Genomic DNA, 23,311 nt, shown 5'->3' on the forward strand with positions numbered 1-23,311 from the left:
ACAGAGGACAAGTTAATCCCTCATACTGAAATCACACCATGAAATGGTTCATACTAATCAGGATTTCTTTTGCTTTAAAGCACATGACATAGTTGTTTCAGTTACAGGTATTTTAGAGAATAAAAATGAATTTTATGTCATATGAGTTCTTTGCACCTAATTGGCAAGAATATAGAAAGTGTGATTAACTTCAAGTTCTTTTATAAAAAGATCTACACATGCAAATATTTTCAGCTGCAGGATGATAAAATTGCATTTTCTTGGACACTGAATATCATATGCATAGTGTTGCTGTATGATTACTCTGAAGCTATTAAATATGTACATTATTTTCACAGACCCAACAGAGAAGGTGACTATTCAAGTGCTGCCACAAAGTAGCACCATTAAAGAGGGCGATAACATCACTCTGAAGTGCTCAGGAAATGGCAACCCTCCTCCACAGGAGTTCCTGTTTTACATTCCAGTAAGTCCTGCCTTGCTGTCACTGCCTAGTGAAATATTCTGTTTCATTCCTTCCTGCAGACATTGCTACATGTCAGTGTCTACGTGGTTTTGTAACAAATGAAGAAAGGAATTCGATGCGACAAGCACTGAAGATAGACATTGACCATTATATCACAGTCTGAGAACACCTCACCTCAGTTGCCAAAATATTTGGGAAAAAAACTCTCCTTCCCCCCAGCCCACCCAAATTGTTCAGGAGTTTAGACCTACTAAAAATTACAAGGCTTTATGTCCCATCATCGGGTATTTTAATAAACAGTTTTGATTACAGCAGTTTAGCATCTTGAAGAAAACCATCTCATCTGTTGTCATAACACAGATCCAGCAGTGAAAGTACAGCAAATTAATTCAGCTATTTTTTGGACTTTCACAGATTAATCTTTGTGCAATTTCTTTTCTTCAGTTAATTGTTTGGTGGCATAACAACACAAAAAGTAATATGTGTGACAGCACAGAAGAACAAATCTATAAAATGCTTAAGACACAGACTGAGAAAAATAAAGGCTTTGTTACCATTAATCTTCTTAGTACTGGTGAAATCCACAGACAGATGTGGCTTTATATTCTAAGACTCCTGGTCCTTGTTCCCATGTCCTGCTTCCCCCTCCTGTTTTATATGCCTTATTTGTTCCTGCTGCAGCTCTGAGCAGAGCTGCTCTTGTGAGAAGCCAAAAGAAGTGGTGTCCTTTCAGATATTTCAAACCCAGCATGTCACCCTCTGAACATAATCGTCACTACTCTGGACTCCTGGCATGTTTGAATTGTTGGAGAGAGCAAGGGGAGCCAGGAGCTGAAGTCCTTATCTCAGAACAGCCATTTAGATTCAGTGAGTCATCCTAGAAAGTCACTAAATGCCAGTGAAAAAGTGTCTGGTATCTCTCCTTGCTCTACTATCACAGTGAGTGAGCTAAACACCCGAGTTTGTCTTATCTGTGGGTTCCCTGCTGCTTGATACTGGTCCTTTCTCTCAAGGAGAGTTGCAGTGGGTGATCTCTTTGAAAGGCTCACAGGTATTATAAATCTCTCTCTGGATTCAGAGATAGGAATTAGGGTATCATTCTATGTTTGTTTCAAGCTGATCTAAGTCCGTAATCAGAGGGAAATTGGGGAACTGGACAGCCGTAAAGCAGCATTTGCTGGCTAATTCAAAACACCAGTGTGCTTGTGCTGTTCAAAAACGTGATTTGTCCTAAGCTGAATATAAGAGAAGCAGATTTAGAAACAGAATTTGATTTGTTGTTTTGATTTCTGCAATACTTGTTAGTAGACTGGTTTTTTTGGCTAAACTTTTTAATTTTACATTGTAATATCCTCTAAAATGAGTTAGTCATTCAATTAAAAGAGTAAGCTCTTGACTGTTGTTTTTTAAAAAATAATGTTATCATGCAGGAAGTAAATGTTACTTTAACTAATTGGTAATTACATTTCAATGATGCCGTGTCTATACGTGCTTTGGAGTATTTCACCATCCTTATAATTAAAAAAAGTCCTCAACAAAATTAGTGTGTTTAGCAGGCCCATGTACAGTAAATGTCTTGTTTTCCACCTGCAGGGAGAAGCAGAAGGTATAAGAAGCTCAGATACGTACGTAATGACAGATGTGAGACGAAATGCAACAGGAGAATACAAGTGCTCTCTGATTGACAAAAGCATGATAGACTCGACCACCATCACTGTGCACTGTAAGTCATTGCATTTTGCACTCCTAGGTAGGACTCAAACTGATCTTGGACCTCCTGGGATGGTTTCTCTGCTTTGTGTGTGCAGCTTAGTGCAGTTCCCTACAGGAGAAGAGTTGGTTTGAAGGCGTGTCCAGTCATTTCTATTTATTCTAATGTATTTCTGTTTGAAAATCCTGACTTTCTCAATTCATTGGCTGTTTAGTTTCACTTCAGGTAACTTTGGATAATATATGGCTCTATTACACTGTCACACACAGTGAGAATTTTGTTATTGTGTCTCTTGCTCATGTGAACGTATATAGGGTAAATTACTTTCTTCCAGCTGTGCCTTAGAATGTACACAAACATGGAAGCTAATCCACAGGAATATCACTGAAGGTCATTCTTCTTAGTTAAGTTCCCATTCCCTCAATGAGGTTAACCTGTAAGGAGCCTAGAAAAGAAACTTAGGAAATCGTTATGTTCACATAGGAGAAGTTGGGTTTTTTTACTTTTTTCAGGATCGTGAGAGCTACAGAGCTCAGTAAATTTTCTTTAGGTGGATACTGTTTAGTCACAATATCAGCAACACTTCAAAAGCAGCCATTGAACTGGTTGAACCATTGAAGCAATAGTTGCTTTTGGTCTCTTTATGCAGAAGTCAAGAGCAGGAACTCTTTCAAACTGCTATATTATCACAGGCTGTTAAATAAAACTCGCACCAGAGGTAGAAGTTTTCCCCTAAAAACACTGATTGTCTGTAGTCTTCACAGTATCATCAGTAGTTGACAGGTTCAGAGGGATCTGAAGGATAATGAAGTTTAAAGGCTTCCACTGTAGTTATATTTTACATGAAAACAAACTTAATCTTAATCTCTAACAAACCAAGTTTCTATACTTGGTTTTGAATTTTTTTTTCTTGGAAGAGGTACAATACATGCTTAATATATTGGTGATTATTGATTAATTACACTACACATGATTAATTACACTATTATATTTAATGAATATTTTGCCTTTAATAAGATCATGCATTGTTACCCTGCCCACCTGTTCTGTTTGCCAAGAGTTGGGCATGTAAAACCTGAAAAGGGCTCTGTGCTGCTGCCTCTTCACTGCTGGGTAGCAAAGGCACCTTTGCTCTGGTGTAACCTACCCTTTGATTTTCCTCCAAGTGTATTGCATGTCTACTTTTGCTTTCATAAATAATTACTCTAAAAAATGGCTTTCTCAGCTCCAAGTTATTTTTAACAAGCCAATTTTCCTGTGTCTTCTATTTTGTCTGCACATTCAAAGAGCTTTGCTATGCCAGAGAAACATGTAATTTCTAGACATGAATCTTCCCAGTGCTGGCAGCTAATGCAGCTACTCAGAACTCAGAGCTGCACTCCAGTACCCTACTACTTCACTTTTCTTAGGGTTCATTTTGTTTTTTTCCAAAACACCTCTATCTGCAATAAAGCCTTTTTTTAAAATGAGGTGCAGTGGCCTGGAATAGTTCTGTGATTCCTGAATGTCCAGACCATGCACCACCCATAAGGTACTTCATTGTCTTGTCTGATGCTGGTCTAAAGCATTTCTGCAGTTTGTCCTTCAGATACTACTTACTAATGCTTATCAAATCCTACTTTTTCTCCCTCTTTTGCTTTATTGCTCACCTTTTATATGGATGAATATTCCTCTCTATGGTGGCACACTAAAAAAACCTTGATCAGGAGTCAGAGCTTTTCGTTTCTTCACATCCAATCTCAGCATTTTAGATTTTTTGACTTTCTTCTTAAAAAACCCAACCACAAGCACAACAAAAAGCAGGCAATATTATAATATTAATTAAAATAAATTTAGGATAATTAATTAATTAATTTTAATATTTAATTTTTTTAAAATTAATTCAAATTATTTGAGAAACTATTTATAGTAATTTGTTACATTTCAACTGTAGTGTCTTTTCCCAAACCAATTTTATTAAGCATTATAATGGCACTGATTTCTTTTGGTGCCTGGCAGGGAAAGCTTCTTGCCGGTATCAAAAAATATTATTATGCCATAATCCTCAAATATTTTTTGTAGAGAATACCAAGCTCCATTTTTCCAAGTTGACTTTAAATTATGAGACTTACAGAAAACTGAAAATTGACATTAAAGCTTCAGAGTTGCCCGCAATGCTTAGGGAAATTATTTATGAAGAAAATCGAAGGGGATGAAAGATTCCCTGCCTTATCCATGGAACATAAAGGACAAACTGTACAACCTGAGCTCTTGCCCTTCAAAGCAGGATCTGTGCAGCCAGGTCCCAATTTAAAGTCCAGCAGAACTGGGTGCTCAGAGTTGGCATGATTTGTCCCTCTACAGAGGCAGGAACAGAACAGGATTGATGTTGTGGATTTGGGGTTTTTCACACGAGTTGTAAATTCTCTGCCAGCTCTGTTCCTTCAGTGAGTTTGCCCAGGGCCAGGTGAGCAAAACTGGCAGGCAGGGGACCAGGGCAAAAGCTGTTTACAGCCACTTACAGAGATGTAGAAGCACACCCTGGGTGAGGCAAGGAAAACACCCAGCAGAAGAGGACAGCGATATCTTCCCTCAGCTATAAAGAAGCAACTCTTTCAACCCACAGTGCCCTTTCATTATCTGGTGCTGTGGGGATTTGAGCAGCTTGGTCTAGTGTTGGTGTTCCTGGCCATGGCAGAGGGGTTGGAAGCAGAGGATCTTTTAGGTCTCTTCCAGCCCAAGCATTCTATGATTCTGTAATTGTTTCTGCACATAAAACCGAGTGTGGAGTAAGTAGGTCTGTGGAACTTCCTATTTGTGATGCTTTCCTTTCTGCTAAAATGTGTTCTGCAAACCATCCAGTAAACTTAAGGTCTTTGGAGTATAGCATTTGTATTTCTCTATAGATATTTTTATAGCCTTGCCTTGACTTGTCTTGTCTTTCTGTAAAGCCATTGAAAATACAGGGGAAATCGCCTTTTGAATGTTGCATGGAAAAATCTATTCTCAAGATATTAGAAGTTTTCAGTTGTCTGCTAGTTTATTTATGGAGTTCAGACCACAACAAGTGCCTGCATAGTTTTCCCAAATGCAGCACAGTAATACATCAGAGGCCTCCTTTAAATGCTGGGAGTCTGTCCGAGATGTGCCACAGCTTCCAAAGTGAAATGTGTGCTCCAGTCTTGCCCACATTAATTCCATACCTCCCTCACATGATGTGGTGATACGTGCAGAATGCACTGTTTGTCTCTTTCCTGCCCTACTTGGTATGCAAAGACAGAACTGAAATAAATGTGAGACTTCAAATGAGACCACATTAAGAGCTAGCATATATTGAAAATGGTACCTGATGAGGAGCTTGTTTCTGAAGAACATTTCAAAGCCAAATGTGAAATGTACAGAAAATTCTCACAGAAAAGTTTTTTTCCAATGGAGACAAAAATTTTGTTTTGATAGTCTTCTATATGATAGAAATGTTTTCTCCTCATACTTCTGTACCAAAGTGAGATTATTTACTAAATAGAGAGGTAAAGGTAACTACAACACATTATTTTGTGGACCTTACAGATAAACTGGCAGAAAATTAAGCTAAATCAAATTGTTCATGTAGAGCTTCTAGAGGGGATCCTATGTTAAACAGTAGCTTAATTCTGTCTTGCCTTATAATTCATACAAATGCTGCTCTGATTTATGTAGCTCATCTCATACCCTCTACATTTTTCTGAACTGCTATAGCAGCCAAGACCAGTGTGGGAGGAGTTGTAGGCCCAGTTGCGGCACACAAAGGGGCCAGCAGGGCACAGCCAGACTGCCCTGGAGGAAGACTGAGCTGAAGGATTGCTCTGGGCTCAGTGTCAGTCTTGCCTGAGATGAAGGCAAAAACTTCCATGAATTTTTGCTTCCTATGGCAAATATGAGAGGAATGCCTTCTGAATGGCCTTTGGTGATCTCTTAGGTTGGAGGTGCTATCTTGCTCTAAAGAACAAAAGGTTTAAGTTCCTGTAGAAGGAAATTCTTGAGGGGAAAAAAAATAATAGCTTTTTCTTTAACCACCCCTCTGCCCTGGTAGAATGTGTTTAAGAAGAACACATCCCATACACTAAACAAATCTATATACTGCTCACTGGAGGAGTCTTGTTATTTCATTTCCTTTTTTTTTTTTTTTTTCCTTCTGGAAGCCACAGGAGAATAGTTGGGTTCCATTTACTGGTTTCAGGAGGGAGGATAGGAAATCCCCATAGGAATAGAGAAACACGATGCCATTTTATCTCATCAAGATTTTTGACTCATTCACAGATGAAAGTGTAGTTCTTGTGACCTCTCAGAAAAGGCATTGGGCTTGTAACACAGACAATAGTGCTGCAGACCTGTAGTACAGGCTGAACCCTAGTTGTTCCCTCAAGTTCTACCTTAAATTACAATGGTGTTCCCAGGGCAACCACTGAATGAAGCCAGTAGTGAAGTTTACTGTTTTGTTAAGGAAAACTCACTTTCCTCCACTGTGACTTTTGTCTCAAGCTTTTTTTGAAGCTCTGCTTAAAAGCCAAAAGGAGGCTTTGCAGCCCTTTTCAAGCAAGGACTGTGTTTGAGATGAAGTCGTGTGCTTTTGGCGGCATGTGTTTGTGTGTGTGCACACATCTGTGATAGTCATTCAGTCAAGGCAGCTTGCCTTACAAGCAAGGCACTGTCAGAGGGGAAGCAAAATAAAGATTGGCAAGCTCTGATTCTTTTCCACTGTAGGATTAAATTTTTTTTTAAATGACCAGCCCACCAAATCTTTAAACTAAGAAAAATCCAGAGCAGTGTTTCCTGATGCTTCTGTTACTGGCTCTCACCCTGCCTTGTGTCAAACACAGCTGTCACTGACTGCAATTTCCCTTGAGCTTAAATATGTCAGGCAGAGCTTGGACTCTTTTGAGGTACACAAAAGTGGCATTTTAAGTCACAAATGAAAGCAAATAAAGGGCTTCATGTGCAGTTCTCCAACCCTGTAATTTAGACTTCTCACCCCTTCAGTCAGTATCATGTTTCATACACCCTCTTTGACCTTCTTCATCCCCTTCAGATCCTGAGGGTAAAAATCCTCTAGTTTTATCACACCAAAGAAAGGCACCCCTTGAGCCTTGCTGTTCTCTCCACAATTACTGTATAGGATGACCTGTCCCCACCTGCACTAGTCCTCCCCTGAAGATGCATTTCTACCTGGCCCATAGTAAGCTACCCTCACAGCATTCTGTGCATCCCTTTCTGAGATGCACATCCTGTTATGTGAAGTACTTCTTCAGCTTCTTGTGCCTACTCTGTCATTCTTTCAGCAGAACAAGGTGAAAAAAAATGTATCCATTTGTCTAGTGATTAGTGAGGTTTTGCTTTTCCTTTTAGCCTATAATTACAGCAAAAATGTGAATGTTCTGCAATGCCTGTTTTAGAATAATTCTCTCATCTCCCTTCCTTATAAAATTGACTTGAATTTTATTGAAGAAATGAAATCTTGAATTTAATGAGTGCAATTAGTCACATTTTCTTTTCTTGATAAGCCTCTGAAATGGGCCAGGCTTTCTGAGATTAACTTTTTACAAATGTTCTTTCCATCCCAGATCTGGATTTGCAGCTTACTCCTAGTGGAGAAGTCACAAAACAGATTGGAGAGGCCCTGCCTGTGTCATGCACAATTTCTTCTAGTAGAAATGCAACTGTGTTTTGGATAAAGGTCAGTAATTCATCTATTTCACACTCCATCTGGGTGTTCACCTCTTCATATTCTGCTGCTACTTCAGTGTTTTAGAAGGAAGGAAGGAAGGAAGTTGTTCATTGGGCTTTTTAAAGAATATTGTTAAAATGGGTCTTACGCATGTGGTTAAAATGAGATCTACTCACATTGATGACTGAAAATCAGTTACTGTAATTATCAGCTCAGCTTCCAAATGGAGAGAATTAAGGCATATTGTAACACAAATACAACTTCTGTGAAATGGTCTATACAAGGCCCTTTGAGAATAAGGTTCTTCTAAGAAGAAAAGCCCATTTGGAGGAATTTTGATGCATTTTGTCAGAGGTGCACTTGGTCTTGGTTCTGATAAACATAACAAAAGAGCAGGGGTCAAAAGGTCAGATGGTGAAAAATGTAGCTATTGAAGAAGGTGGCTTTATACAAAACCTGTAATGCTGGAAACTTACAGTGATGATGCTTAATGGTTGTTTATGAGCATATGTTGATCTCATGAGCCTGGCCTAAAGGAGGGTTACTTGTGTCTCAAATGTTTTATCACTCATGGCCTTGGCCAACCTACTAGAAAAGCTCAGAGCTAATACCTGATCCCATCTATGCTCTTGATTTAAAAGCAAAATTGTTCGAGAAGAAAGGAGATGACTTCTGTAAATCTCCAGCCGTTTCCACTTTTCATGCTGTATATTCAAATGTCCTTCTTAATGGGGAAACAGCTTAAAAAAGTGAGGCTCTAATTTTCCAAAGCATGTGAAAACTTCTGTTGATAGTAGTCATTAAGGGGTTAATGTATTGTGAGTCCATCTCTGTCATTTCTAACTCCTGACTTTATCAGGACAATACCAGAATGCAAACAAGCCCATCGTTTTCAAGTCTTCAGTATCAAGATGCTGGAAACTATGTCTGTGAAACTACTCTACAGGAGGTCGAAGGACTGAGGAAAAGACAGACACTTAAACTTATTGTGGAAGGTAAGCAAGCAGATAGTTACAACTACAAATTGTTATTTTAAAATAAAATTTTTAACTGTAATATTGTTCTTGTAGGAAAACCTCAAATCAAAATGACCAAGAAAACCAACACAAATAAAATGTCTAAGACAATTATCTGCCATGTGGAAGGTTTCCCCAAACCAGCAGTGCAGTGGACAGTTACAGGCAGTGGGAGCATCCTAAATAAAGCAAGTATCTTTCTTATTACTTTATTCACCAAAAACTAGTGTATAGGAAGTGCAAATTGAAATCAAGGAACATTTTTGAGGTAGTGAGATTGAAGAAAGGTCTTTTTGGTTTATCTAGGAGAAGGTTAAGTGGTAGCTGTAGCTACCACGTACTTACATGGATGATTTTTTATGATAAAGCCTTTTTGAATAGAAAGGCAAAGGAGATCCACTGGCTACAAGGTGAAGCTGGAAGGAAAAAGAAAAGGTTACAAATGAAATATGCATTTTTTAAATGAAGGTACTTAGTCGTTTTATCTGGGTAATGTGCTGATTTTGCCATTTCATAAAGATTTTGCAAATAAAAATGGAATTGTAGAACTTACATTAGAAAGCAAATGGGTACTTGATGTGGGCATTAACTGAGTGAAATGTAATGAAATTTGGCATATGTGAATCGGAAGTTATATTCATTATAGTTCCTTATGTGCTTAGCAGCTTTTATCCTAATATTTAGAGTTGTTTTTCTATGGTTATACCTGCTGTTTCTCACTGGAAACAGAACAATTATGCATTCATGCTGAGGGATAAATAAGAAGAACATATATAGCAGGGAAAATACCTGGAAAATGTGCAGACTGAAGTATTTTTATATGGATTACCAAATCCCATGAAAAGCATTGCCAGATTTTGCCTTAGCAGGAAAAATAAATGAGACCTCTCTATAGTCAGTGGCTGGAAGGACGATGTACAGTGCTCCTGGAGATTCCATTACATTTCATTAGGTTCTGCTTTGAGCCTACAGAAATTATGTGTAGCTGACAAAATTGGTCTGATTACTTGTAGGTATTGGACAGGAATTGTCTTGAAGCTATATAAATGATTGCAAATAATTTTCTCTAGGTGTTGCTTTATCCAAGAATGATGTGCAGCAAATTTAAAGAACAACACATCAATATTACAGTACAGATTCTATAGGTGCTACTAGACACACTGAGCTTGGCAAAATAATGCTTAGTGTGGAAATAGCTTGGAAAGCTGGAAACTGGAAAACTTGGAACAATTCTTCCAAGTGAAGAATTATAGTGACATAAATGAAAAACAGCAAGATGGAAAAAATTATACCTTAGAAGTTTGAAATTTTAAGAATTTTCTCACTTGGAATATTTTTTTAAATACTTGAATTAAAAGCAAATACAGAATGTTGTTAATTTTTCAGAAAAAAACTTTTCTATCATTGGTCTTACAGTGCACACTATACTATCTATAACAGGATATTTTGGCCAACTTTTTCTTTCAAATATTCACATTATCTTTTAATAAAACATGTAGTATTTCTCTTGCTGTTGTTTGGAAAACTGAAATATTAGTTGAAAGTTATTTCCCTCTGAATATTTTCACTATGTAATACAAGTGATGCGTGTATTGTTCTCTGTGTTTTTAAATAATACTAATCTTCATTTTTCACCTTTTCAGACAGAGGAGACAAAATATGTTAATGGGAAATTTTCCAGTAAAATTGTAATTGCTCCAGAGGAAAATGTAACTTTAACTTGCATTGCAGAAAATGAGCTAGAAAGGACTGTGACCTCCATGAACGTCTCCGCTAGTGAGTGTCCTCTAAAGATAATTTCCTTAAAGTTGCAGTTTCTCATAAAGTACTCATACATCACACTCAAATGAAGAGTAGGACTGCATAGTAATGTTAATACTAAGATATTTAACCTTTTTGTCTTAAGTCAAGCAATTGTAAATCCACCCTGGATCAGTAGTACATAAAATTTATTGATAGTTTTCTACAATAAGTCACTTAGTCTTCATGACTTTCTTGGCTAGCTACAAAAGTAAACTATATTACAAAATAATAGTACAACTTAATAGTACAAAGTACTGCAAAGTAATACTTCATTTACAAGAGAGAGATATTTATTTATTACAAAATAACAATATCTTAGTCCCTAAATTACAGTTTATTATTATTGGTATGACTTTACTCACAACAGATATCAGCCATACTGGGTTTTAATCATGTATCATGATGAAAGGCAGTGAGAAGCCATAAAAAGGTAGGACAGAAATTCTTGGTCAGAAATATTTCTGACTTGAATATTACAGGTTTAGAGTAAGATTCTTCTAATGTATATAGTATAGTTAAAAAGGAAAGGCTTCTATTTAAAGATGGGATTAAATATTTTGTTTGGAAAACGCTGTTCCAGTTTCTGTCATTGTTGTAAATTGGTAATTAAAGGTGATTTTTAGGTCTCTGTTGGCTTTAATTCAATTTTAACATTTTTCATTTCAGTAAGTATTCCAGAATATGATGAGCCAGAGGATAGAGGTGGTATGTATGGTTTCCTCTCTCTTTTTTTATTCCTTTTTTTACTTTCTAATCCCTTTTTCTGTTTCTGGTGAAAATTCTTTAGAAATGTTGCAATACTTTACTTTATCATAGGTCATCTCATTAACTTTTCTTCTTTGCTTCAGATGACAATAGTGAAAAGGTTAATGACCAGGCAAAGCTAATAGTGGGAATTGTGGTCGGTCTTCTGCTGGTTGCCCTGATTGCAGGTGTTGTCTACTGGCTCTATGTGAAGAAATCAAAGTAAGAATTTTTTGAAAACTTTATACTAAGCTGGAAGAAGAACAGTGATAAGAAGAGATGTATGTTTGCTTGTTTTCCTTCCTCTACAGCATTCCAGTTTTCTGGAGTGGGAAAAAGCTTTTACAGTAGGTGCACTTGATAGCAAAAGGAAACTTGGTACCTCTGATTGGCTTGTCCTAATGCTTAATGGGACTCATCTCCTGGAGGTGGGGTTCTAAGATTTTCATAGATTGTAGTAGTAATGAGGTCCTGTTTCCTGACAGCCAAGCCTGTGCTGACTCTTGCATTTAAATATAGCACTTAATTGTGGAACTTGATGTGTGGAAGTCTGTGTGGCTGTACTGGTGCTAGAAACTGCCTTCATTTAGAAATTGGCTACCTTGTTTCCTTTAGAAATGGAATCATGTACAGAATAAGACTCCACCATCTCAGGGAGAAGAGAAATCCTCAATTATTTTGTTCACACATACTTTGAGGTTTTGAAACAAAATTGTTAAAAATAGAGCTTCTGTTGCTGAAAAATCTAGGAACTCTCATCCCAGTCCAGGTTTTAGACATCATAGGCATAGAAAAGCATTTTCCATTTTCAGCTTTCTTCCTTGTCACAGAGGCTCACTTCAGAAAATAGATGGGAAGGTGCCAAGGTGCTCCATCCTTTTGAAGCTGGCAATTGCTGTGTGCCCCATTTGGTCTTACCCCCATACCTTTATCTCCAGGGAGAACTGAGGGTAGGCAGAAGCAGCCTTGCCTTCTGACAGCTTTCACAGCTGCTTCAGAGCAGGGGAGGTTAAGTGGCTGTGCATAACCTGCTCCAATCAGTACAGGTGTAAAAGCAGTCCTAAAGTTCAATTGGTTTTAGCATGGTCTTCCATTAAAATTGAATCAGATGAAATCTAAAATATACCAGTGAGATTTTACTATGAACAAATGTGTTTTCACTAATGTGAAAGTACAACAAGGAATTCTCCATCTGCTAAGAAATACTCTTTTTTTTTGGATAATACATAAAGACTTTGGCTCAACCATAACTGATCAGGTTTTTGAAGTTTTCCAAATATAGAATTGTTATAAATTACCCATGCACAGAACCACACTCAGATACTATAGAGGGGTTTTTTTGTTTTTTTCCCACAGCATATGCTTCTTTTGGTAAAATATTAAAAGTAACAACATAGTGCTCTTCCTCCCACACTCTGCTACTGTTGCAATAATGTCTAAGATAACTTTGTCATTCCTTTTCAAATGTGTGAATGTAGAGTCATGAAGCTGTGGTACACTGCTTTGGGTTTCTTTGGATGAGGTGATTTGAGTATAACAAGGGCAGAGAAGGTAAACTATCTCTTCTTGCACTATTGAGGAGTGTGGGGAGAGCTGACAGGAATTGTAGAATATAGAATGAGATGAATTTATGAATTACAACAATTTTTTCTGCTTCAAAGATAGGATATGGCATAATCTAAATGGACACCACTTCTTTTCCTCATGCTCAGCTTCTCTTCCAAAAGCTTATGGGAAAAATTAGAGCTAGAATTGATTAGACAGGTTCACTGGAAACAAAAATGCCTTTATGGTTAAACAATAGTCTCTGTATTTGACGCATGGTTGCTGGCTTCCAAACCCCTTAATTGACGTATCATCATTGACAACCTCCTGTTCTCTGTATATTTTTAAATTGATCTGTTGCTATCCTCCCTGCTTTCTGCACACTGTATTTGCAGGAGCAAGCAGAATGTCAGTACCCATTCTGACAAAGTTTTCATTATGAATCATAGCCTAGCAATCAAAGTAGACCTTGCAAAAAGCAACTCACACCTCTGGACACAACCCCCCATCTCCATCCAGGCCAGCAGGTAGCAGTTATTTTTTGAACCCACCCTTGACCAGTAACTCACCTAATCTCTATCCCCAAAGTGACGCCAAAGGAAAGTCTGAGAAGGCAGCAGCACAGAACTTTCCAAGTCTGCCGAGGCAAGAAAAACATTACTTTTTTTTGTTATTGGTGTTGTGGTTTGTATAATCTTCTATTGTCTTGTCATCCACACTAAGTAGGAATTATACTTGTAGCCTTGGAATATATTCACAATAAATCACTTGTACAGTTACTCACTGCCTCAGCTTCACTTGATGGAAAAGCTGATTATTGCCACATATTCTTTTCAGTGTGAATATTATCCCATAAATCAGAGACTCATCTGTATTCCACATCCTGCATCCAGCCTCCTCTTGAATAAAGAGTTGAGGCTACCTACCCCAGCATGCCTTGTTTCTCCTTCATCTGAGCAGAAGGCCAAACAGTTGTTCTCTGCAGATTTCTCCTTTTTCCAAAAAGGATGTTGTAAACTAATCTGTACTGAACAGAATCTAACTCAGCACTTTAGGATCTTTGTAAAATTTTTGTGTCAAGCATCAGTTGAGAGATTACAGGACACCCATGTTAGGTTAATCTTCATATATAAATTTTCTCCTTGCCAGAAACAGCTGAGGGTACAGCAGAAATGAAAGATTCAGAAAGGAACTAGCACGCTCAGCACCCTGCCCCCTGCTCTCTAGCCATGGAAGTTGGCATGTAGTTGGATCTTGGCCCCATTTTTATCCCTGTAGTTGGGAGGTGCCCAAATCTCGAGTCACATGAGGCTAGATCAAGGTTAAAGTGGTTCAACATCTAGTGGACATCACTTCAGCTGGGCCAGCTGAATCACAGCAGCAGTCCTAAAGTCGTTCACACTCAGAGCACATCAAACTCCTGAAATGTTTCTTTGGTCACAGTAATGACAAAGGTTACTGGCATCTCTGAAAGTGAACGTTTGAAGCATAACAGTTCTGTTTTTCTGATACTTTATAGCAAACAAGCATACAAGGCAGATGTGGTGGGCTAAAGATGTAAGAAACTCACTATGTTTTCAGTATTTGTATTGGTTTTCACTCAGTTCCCTTTCAGAGAAAAAATATAGTTACCAAACATCTCTAAAAGTGTCAGCCCATAACAAAAAACTAATACAATAGTGACACAAATTAAAAACAGTCACCATTGATTGATGACTAGAATATTTTTCTAAAATCTCTGTGGTTTCTCCTACTGATGGACATTTAAAATAACTGGAGGAAGTGGAAGGCAAGATTGGAGTAAATAAGGAAGTTGCAACTAGTCCAGATGGGGGTGTATAAAAACATTTGCTCCTAGAATATCATGTGCAACAGTGCAATTGAGTGTAGCTTTAAGGAATTTCATGGCTCTTACTTCAGCACCCAGAACTACACAGATGTGTATTATCTTACCTGTCATTATCACAAAGTTGGGTTATAAGGGCAAACAGTACTGCATACTTTCTTCCTTAAATATTGTTGAGGGCAAGGCCTAGACTTGTGAGAGTAAAAGAGATCAGAAATTAAAACCTTACATCAAATTTTGGGTCACCTATATGTAGTCTGTGTTAACACTGCAGCAGGCAAAACAATCATCATGGAAAATGGTCTTCATATTACAAACAATGCTATGAACAAGATCCATGAAAATAGTGGCCTCACAGCACACACACTCCAAAGAACACTAAAAATCTCACTTTGGTACTACTTACAGAGAGATTTTGATTAGGATTCCCTGAGGATAATTATTTTCCTGAAGAGCAAGCATAGATAAATATTAAATACAAGTCATAATTTTAGCAAGAGCTCATAGTGATCCATGGTTTACAAATTAGTTTAAAGGGGGGAAAAAAAAAAAAAAAAAGAAGAGTGAGTAAACTCATATTTATACAACAACTTCTCACTCTTCAAAACAACACTGTCAAAGCTGTGGGCTTTTTTTGTGAAGCTGTAGATAATGACAGTGTGAGAGTGCTCCAGGTCTGGGTAAAGTGAGCTGTCTTGCCTTTTGGATAAATCCTTGGGAATATTTCTATATGTTTAGACTCTACTTTCCAGCTACTCAAATATTATGAAGAAATCAATCTTGAGTTGCTGATGGAGCAAGCTGGCAGGAAAAGTAAGGAACAACTTTACTGCACAGAAAAAGTAAGGAACAACTGTTGTTGAATGTTAAGCTGGACAAGTACTACTTGTCCTGTGCCTGAAGTCACCTCAGGAAGTGATGGAACCCATGTTTTGAGACGTTTCTGTTACAAACCCCAGCACGTCTGTCGAGCCCTGGGGACTGGTGCCATGCCAGGGGTGGCTGCTCCTCTGCTGATGGCAGAGACCTGCCTGGGGACCACACCTCCAAGCAAAATAATTCCTGGCTCTTTTAATGATACTGTTTAGCTAGCACTAAAAAAGGCCGCAGCATTGTTTGTGCTGAGGTGGTGATTTTGCCTTGATAATGGCATTTGGGGGAAAAAAAACAGGTCAGCAGGATCACAGAACCATCATAAATAAGTGGCTGCATTTCAGTCTCAGGCATTGAGAATCAAAATCCATCTGATTGTCAGATAGGAAAAACTGCTGCTGCTCTCATTTCAAGCGAGTGGTTTGTAACACCCTCCAAAAGATTTCTGGAGCACCTGCCTCTTTCAAAGTTAGTGTTGCCCTTTAAGTCTCCCATTTTTGCCCAGTGTGGCTTTAGGAAAATAAAGGTGACATTTAATTTGACCGAATATAGAACTAAAATAGATCACTTTAAAAATCAAAACCTGATCGCATTGCAGAATCTTCTGACGTTAGTCATTGAATACTTTTAACCTAATCAAAGACGAGACAGTTCTCTTTGCTGTTAAGTGTCAGGTCATATGAGATTCAGTCTGATTTGGGCACTGGAAAACTGATGATAAGAGGCCAAAAAAAAAGGATCCCAGTGAGCCATGCCAGTAGTCTATCCAGCCTCCAAGAGCAGACATTAGCAGTTATATGAGGACAGATGTGCATGGTACTGCTTTCTCACATCCAACTCACTTCAGCTCAGGTAATTGCCTGAGTCCAGATTCTTTCAGCTTTTCATCTCTTCCCCTATTGTCTCCAATTTTGTGAGACTTATTTTTGGAAAAGACTCATTAGCCACATGACAAGCCAAATTATGTGCTCAACCTAAACCAAACATGCTTTAAATTATAAACTTTTTTAATTTTCAAGGGATTTTTTTTTGAGGGGTTGTTTCTTTTTTGTTAGGATTAAAGAGATTTGTGAGAGGTTATTAAGCCCACAGAAGGTCAGTCCCTACCAAAGCATTGATTTTTCTTCTTCATTGCATTTCATATCCTTCCCTTTTATTCACGTCATGTGCTTCAGGTTTTGAAAACCACAAAAAAATAGATTGTTACTGCGCAATCGAAATTTACCACTGTAGAACAAGTTACTTTGTAATACTATCTCAACACTTTTAAAATTTAATTTGCCTGTAATGATGAGGAGCTCAGATCTTTGCAGTAAATGGGTTTTCAGCATGATACCTTCCTGTCAGTCACACAGACATAACAGAGGCACTCTATCCAATCCCATCCTCCCCAGGCACTCCACCTCCAGCTGGAGAGCAGCATTTCAGTAGCACTCTCAGAGGTGGGGAGGGGTTGTGTGCATGAGCACTGCCCCAGGAGCTCTTCAGAGACAAGAACTACGCTTCCCTGCCCCAGCAGCTCTGCTCCAGGGTCCTTAGCCCAGGGCACGCGTGGGTGCAGCCGCTCTCCCGGCCTTTGCTCAGATGGAGGATGCGCTCAGGAGCGCCCCTCCAGCAATAACCCGCCCGCTCCGGTCCGTGCATTCCTGCATGGTGTCAGCGTGACATGTCCCACTCCCCAGCCTGTGTCTTCGTTGTACTTTGCGAGTCAGCGTCACCCCGGGTCTGTGCCCTGAAGCAAGGGTGAGCATGTGCTTCAGTCTGTCACGGCAGACCGTACTTTTCTGTAGAGGAAACAAATTATCTGTCGAGAAAATGCGGATACGATAATCTGCTTTGACACAAGGGATTTACTTTGTCCCACTCAAACATATTTGCCCATTTACATTTTAAAAATTGAGGCCTTCAAAATGTTATCACGGCACTGCAGGAATCTTTCACCTTGGCAGACAGTGAGGCTTCTCACAGATTAAATGAATGGCATAGTGGTTTTATTGTGCTAAACTAAACTAAGCACTTAACTCATTAATTCATCACCACTACTTGCATTTAAGGAAGACCTGCTATTTTAAATGAGGCATACCTCTTTCCCCACCCCCTCCAAACATTTACACAATCTCATCTTAACCAAAGCTTGTCAGTAGTAGCTAACACAGACCTACAAGCCAGAGTGAGATTTTTTTTTAGTGGTGCCAGAATTTTCATTAATTTTTTCACATTTAAAGAGCTTCCATTTGGCACAGGCTCTGAAGTCATTTACTACAAATACACAAAAGATTGCTGTGCTGATCAAGATATTTTAGCCTCACTTGTAACACTTTAGTGTGCCTTAAAGCAGACTACTCGTCTTTATTGAAACAAGCTGCACAGTTACTTTGTCAAGAAACATGGATCTCCACAGCTGGTTTAACCTTACTAAATGTCTGCTAGCACAGAATAATTCTGAATTCCTCAAGAGGTAGATCAGCACACAGAGCCCTGCTGCAATACTTCCTGTGGTACTCACAGCAGTGGGAGATCTGGTGTCACTGGCCTATTTACAGACATATGCAAGCCTGTTGCTCTGCTCAGAATAGAACTGGAAAAATTTTCTGTTCACTGTGAGGGGAGGATGGAGTGTCATTAATATGACTATAGAACAAAATGAGGTAGACATGCAAAAACTGACCTTCGTTTACATTGTAGGACAGCATCAAAACATGTAGACAAAGATCTTGGAAATATAGAAGAAAACAAAAAACTAGAGGAAAACAATCATAAATCTGAAACTTAAGAGAAAATGTGTCAGTCATCATTCCAGGTAAGTGTTTCAAATTACAGTGTTAAAATCTCTTTGTCCACTATTTCTCTCTGGTGCTCAAAGCTGGTCTGGTGCTCACCTTCCAGAGGTGAGGCAGTGGGGTCGTTTTGTGGTGTAGTTTTAGGAGAGACAGGCTCAAGCTTTTGGCCAGTAGAATTCAGAGATTCATATACAAATACAAAAAGTAGTCTGACATTCAGATGGAACTTGATACTTGGCTTTATTTTAATGCATGTGCTGAGGAAATGAAAGTACAAATTTTATACTGTACCACTGTTCGTGTGTATGTTTGTGTTTATATGAAGACTATGTTTAGATAGAGTTCAGAAGGTTTCAAGTTATGACTTGAAATATTTACAGGAACTTATTCCCCTACTGAAAGCAACAGTTTCCAAGTCCTTGCTCACTTTTTCCGTCATTAATGTAAAGTCATGAAACTTCCTTCCCTTAGAACAAAATAATTCTCTTAGTCTAGATTTCACACACCTGTACTATGATCAGTTTTATCCTGGCAAGAGACACTGTGTATTACATTAGTAACAGGTTTGAAAGTTTCCCCCGCTGGGATCTGTATGAAGTAAACTGTTTACAAATGGTCTGGCAGATGCCGAAGTTCTGTGGGGAATTACAGGAACACTGCAGAGCGCCAAGAGCACCACCCTGTGCTCACACATACATACACCACTGATGCACCTCTCCTCCTAGTACCCGAGGAAGGGGGTTAGACCATTTTTCTGGCCAGTTTAGGGCATTTAAAATTAACACGGTGTTAACACAAGAGTCTGGAAACCAGCTAACCATAGAGGGTCGTTGAGTTAGTTATAAAATAGTCTTAAAAATGAGTGTATTACATATTCAAGGGTTCTTGCATTGTAAGCTCCTGCACAGGAAATCTGTAGACAGCCCTGATTTTCAGTGATCTTAAGTAAATAGCACTGGATACCTTCTTGAGGTAGCAGGGGTTTAAAGCATATGGAATTATGTGGAATTATGATATTTCATATTTATATAACAAGGTTTCTTCTTTAAATGAATGCAACTGTCAATAATTTCAATATGTCAGTATTGTCTGAAATTTTCTAATACGAACCACAAGTTTTGCATTAAATATTTAGAATGTAATGGATTATATAGAGCAATTACATAGTATATCAAGACATGCAGCATTGCTGTAGGCGCTTTACCAACAATATCACTGTTTTACTAGTTTGGAAAAGGGAATTGGGAATACTGAAATGACGTCCTAGGAAGGATTTAAAGATGGAAAACAAGTCAGTTTGGATTTTGAAAAAGTTGCAGCGTGAACACCCTATGTGCCTGTGGTGCAATCTTCTACACTGTATTCCTTCAGATCAGTACATGTGCTTAACTGAAATGAGCATAAATCCATTACTTACCAGATAAACTTACTGGATTTACTGGGAACAATACTGCAACAGTGATTCTCGTCAGGAAAGAAAGTGTTTACATCACTGAGCTGCAGAAGAAAGTACTTTTCATGTAGCTGTTTATTTACAGCATAGATACTGAGTAGTTATGATGGTTAACATATTTTAAAATATTTAACTGGCTTTATCTTTCATATTTTCAGAGAATACATATAGACCAATTGAAGCATGAACGTGGATTGTATTTAAACATATACAAAGAAGTGACAGCTATTCATGGTTCAAGTATTAAGCAGATCATACTACCAGGTTTTCAAAGGATTTTAGACACAATTATCTCAAGCTAAAAAATCCCCACAAACTAATTTTGGCAACAGCCATGATAATAGGTCACCATGTTGTGTTCTGTTTGAAATATTTTTTTGTAAATGTCTGCACTGAAGATTTCTTTTTGTTTGCCTTTATGTAAATTTTTTACGTAGCTATTTTTATACACTGTAAGGCTTTGTTCTGGGAGTTGCTGTTAATCTGATGTATAGTGTAATGGTTTTATTTCAGTTGTTTTTATGACACCCTTTGAGCAGGTACATGTCTGATTCTGGTTGTAATCAGTGAAGCCTCTGCTTTGTAGCAAGTACCTAGAGTGTAAGATTGTCTTAAAGGAAAATGTCAAACTCCTTTTTCATTCTTTGAAATCATGGTAAAGCAGAAGGGTGACAGCTGTGACAAGAATAAACTAAATTGTTAATGAAAGTGAACATTTAAAAAACCATGCAAAGCTAAACAAGCTAGAAGGGGAATAAAGAGTTTCCCTGAAGAAGTCTGGGTATTGAGTAAGGAACACTATGAAAGATTCGTAGCCTACATACAGCCGGTGGCTAAAAAATCCTTTTCTTCTAGAGCAAGACATGCATTTTATTGATGGTTATCAGTCGTCTTTCATGTTAGCATTAGGATAAGGAACTGGAATTCTGGATTAATTTTGATTCCTTTATGTTATTCGCTGCCTTAAAGTACTGTACCTTTTCTTCTTTTCAGAGAGATACCAGTCAGAATTGGAAACTTTTTTAAAAAGTGGTCATATCAAAGCTGCATTTTTTCCCACAAAAATAGAATATATATATATATATATATTTTGTGTGTTTTTGTTAACTATGCTACAGATATTGAATGCACCTTGAGATAATTTTAGTGTTTTTAACTGGTACCTAATTTATCAAACAGTACATATAATTGTAACAAGGAAATGTCTATGTATCTTTAGTTACATTCAAGTTTGTAACTTTATAAACATGTTTTTTGCTTGAGGGAATTTTTAGAATGGTACTTGATAAGAAAAGGTTTTAGGGTGAATGGCCAATAGAGAGTTGTACTTAAGGGAGATAAGTTTCATCTTATCTGGAAAGTTAGTTTCTGGAAGAAGGTAACAGGCAGCTTTGATGGAAAGGAACAGTAGAAGTAAGCAGAACATCAGGTTTCCATTTACAAATATCCAGGGAAAAAGTAAGTTTTTATAGACTGGTAGGCAAAAATAAATAAATAAATAAAAGAAAAAGAGGGACGTTAGGAAATGTATTTTGCCACTTTTGCATTATTTAGGGGGCAGAAAACACTGTTACTTGTAAATTTGTAAAATGTTAAATGTCTGGGCAGTAGTGACTGATGTCTTAATAAAAGCTTCCTGTAGTGCATTGGCATGGATTAAATACATAAGATGTCCTATAAACTCTATGCTGTATAAAATATTAGAGGGAACTCCTGTTATATGCCTCTAAACTTTAATTTGTTACTGTTTTATTTGGCAAAAAGAAAAAAAAAATATAATCTTGGTCAATATTTAAACCAAAGTAAAATGGGGGAAAAACCAAAGTAATTTGTTTTGCATGGCTAAGCCATTCTGTTATCTCTGTAAATATTGTGATTTTTTTCTTTTTAGAATTTTGTTAAAAAAATTCTAAAATTTTTAAACACCTGTTTTTCGAAAATAAAACGTGAACACACAAAAAAGTTACTTTATATATAAATATATCTTTTTCTTTTGGTGCAAGAACACTGCCAAGTGGTACACATTTTGTAAAAGTAAAAACAAATTCAGTGGGCATGACTCTGAACGGGAAACATTGTACCAGAGTCCTGTGAAGGAGTGTGCATCTACCGCCTCTCTTTGTTTATACCACTACAAATAATTCCTAAATACAGAGAGGAATCTTCCAAAGATAGGGAAAACTTCAAAGGGAAAGCATAGGGAAGGGCTGAAAATTTTCATACCACTGTCAGGGGAATATAGGGCAAACGAGAAGAAAAAAAAGTCCTTCAACTTTCACAGCTACAGAAAAAGGAATATAAACAACTCCTCGCCTTTTGGGATTCTGCTTGATCTCCTATGCACTTTAAATCGTCAGTCCGAGGAGCTGGGTTTTTCACTGCTCCAAGTTCACTATAGGCAAGTTTCAAGAACCAAGAGTGCAAAAGAATTAATGTTTCTATCCATGCCTAAACAACAATAAAACTGAAGTATGTCTTCACTGGCTTGTGTGAAATCTCAGTTTACAAGAACATGTGTGAGCCCGAGGGAAGGCTCATACCCAGAGCTGCTGCTGCTGCCTGTGGTCCTGCAGATACACCCTGTGGAGTCTGGCTCCCAGGAAAGGTCATGGGATGATGGGTGTGGGTTTGTGGGGCTTCTCCTGGCCCACAGCACCTGGGGACAAGCACTTTCTCAGCACAAGCTGGTGCACAAAGCCTTGCCAAAGCTCATTGTGCAGGTCTCTGCTTGGGACATGGACAAATAATTACCCTAGCAGTGGATGTGGGGGGGCCCTGTTCAAATCTGAGCAAGGACACCACAAGAGTTCAACCTCAGTTTACTATGCACAGGAAGAAAAAGAAATCCCTGCTCACAAATGGCTTAAAAGCATGACAGGAGGCAGTAGAGGAGAGCCCATCCTCTTGCTTTACAGTCAGGAAAAAATGTAAATTTTGCTATCTGTCCATGGCTGTGCAGGAAACTGCCACTGAGCTTGAAACAAACCAGGGGGTTTCACTGCATGCTTCAAAGGCAGTACCCTGCAAAAATACCTATGGGCTTCCCAAGCACCTCTGGGAGTCCTCTCAAGCAACAATATCAAAGCTATAGCTGTGCTGCAGTGGATATGAGCTGCAGAAACCTGATAATGGTGTGGCCACAAGGTGAGGCCTTCTGGAAAGAAAGGGGAAAAAAAAAGTAATTGGGGTCAGCACTATAAAAGGAAAAGCACCAGGGACATTTTGTACTGGTTCTGAGTAGTACAGCCCACCCTCTGCTGTAGGGCTTTACTGCACCTACTGCTGCTGTGCTGCTGGGGCTGGCAGCTGCTCAGAGCCCAGGCAAGGGACAGCGCTGACCCAGCTGCTGTCCAAGGGAACAAGCCATCCACCCCTCACTGTCTGGGTATTTTCC

At 38.3% G+C, this 23,311-nt stretch overlaps 1 protein-coding gene across 3 annotated transcripts in view; it reads left to right on the forward strand.

The window, feature by feature from the left end:
• ALCAM (activated leukocyte cell adhesion molecule) overlaps window positions 1-22,397 on the forward strand; it is a 117,280-nt gene extending 94,883 nt beyond the window's left edge. The window contains exons 7-16 of one of the 3 annotated variants that reach the window (XM_059837055.1): window positions 339-466; window positions 2,060-2,189; window positions 7,754-7,866; window positions 8,717-8,852; window positions 8,928-9,065; window positions 10,521-10,649; window positions 11,343-11,381; window positions 11,525-11,642; window positions 18,370-18,484; window positions 20,076-22,397. In XM_059837055.1, the coding sequence (XP_059693038.1) occupies window positions 339-466; window positions 2,060-2,189; window positions 7,754-7,866; window positions 8,717-8,852; window positions 8,928-9,065; window positions 10,521-10,649; window positions 11,343-11,381; window positions 11,525-11,642; window positions 18,370-18,457 (1,019 nt within the window). In that variant the 3' untranslated portion in view covers window positions 18,458-18,484; window positions 20,076-22,397. Of the gene's footprint in view, window positions 1-338; window positions 467-2,059; window positions 2,190-7,753; window positions 7,867-8,716; window positions 8,853-8,927; window positions 9,066-10,520; window positions 10,650-11,342; window positions 11,382-11,524; window positions 11,643-13,553; window positions 13,745-18,369; window positions 18,485-20,075 lie in introns of those variants that run through there. The other 2 variants (XM_059837065.1, XM_059837046.1) reach the window with 2 other exon arrangements.
• Window positions 22,398-23,311: the final 914 nt, after the last annotated feature.

This window comes from Haemorhous mexicanus, chromosome 2, assembly GCF_027477595.1.
Source record: "Haemorhous mexicanus isolate bHaeMex1 chromosome 2, bHaeMex1.pri, whole genome shotgun sequence".
Taxonomy (NCBI): domain Eukaryota; kingdom Metazoa; phylum Chordata; class Aves; order Passeriformes; family Fringillidae; genus Haemorhous; species Haemorhous mexicanus.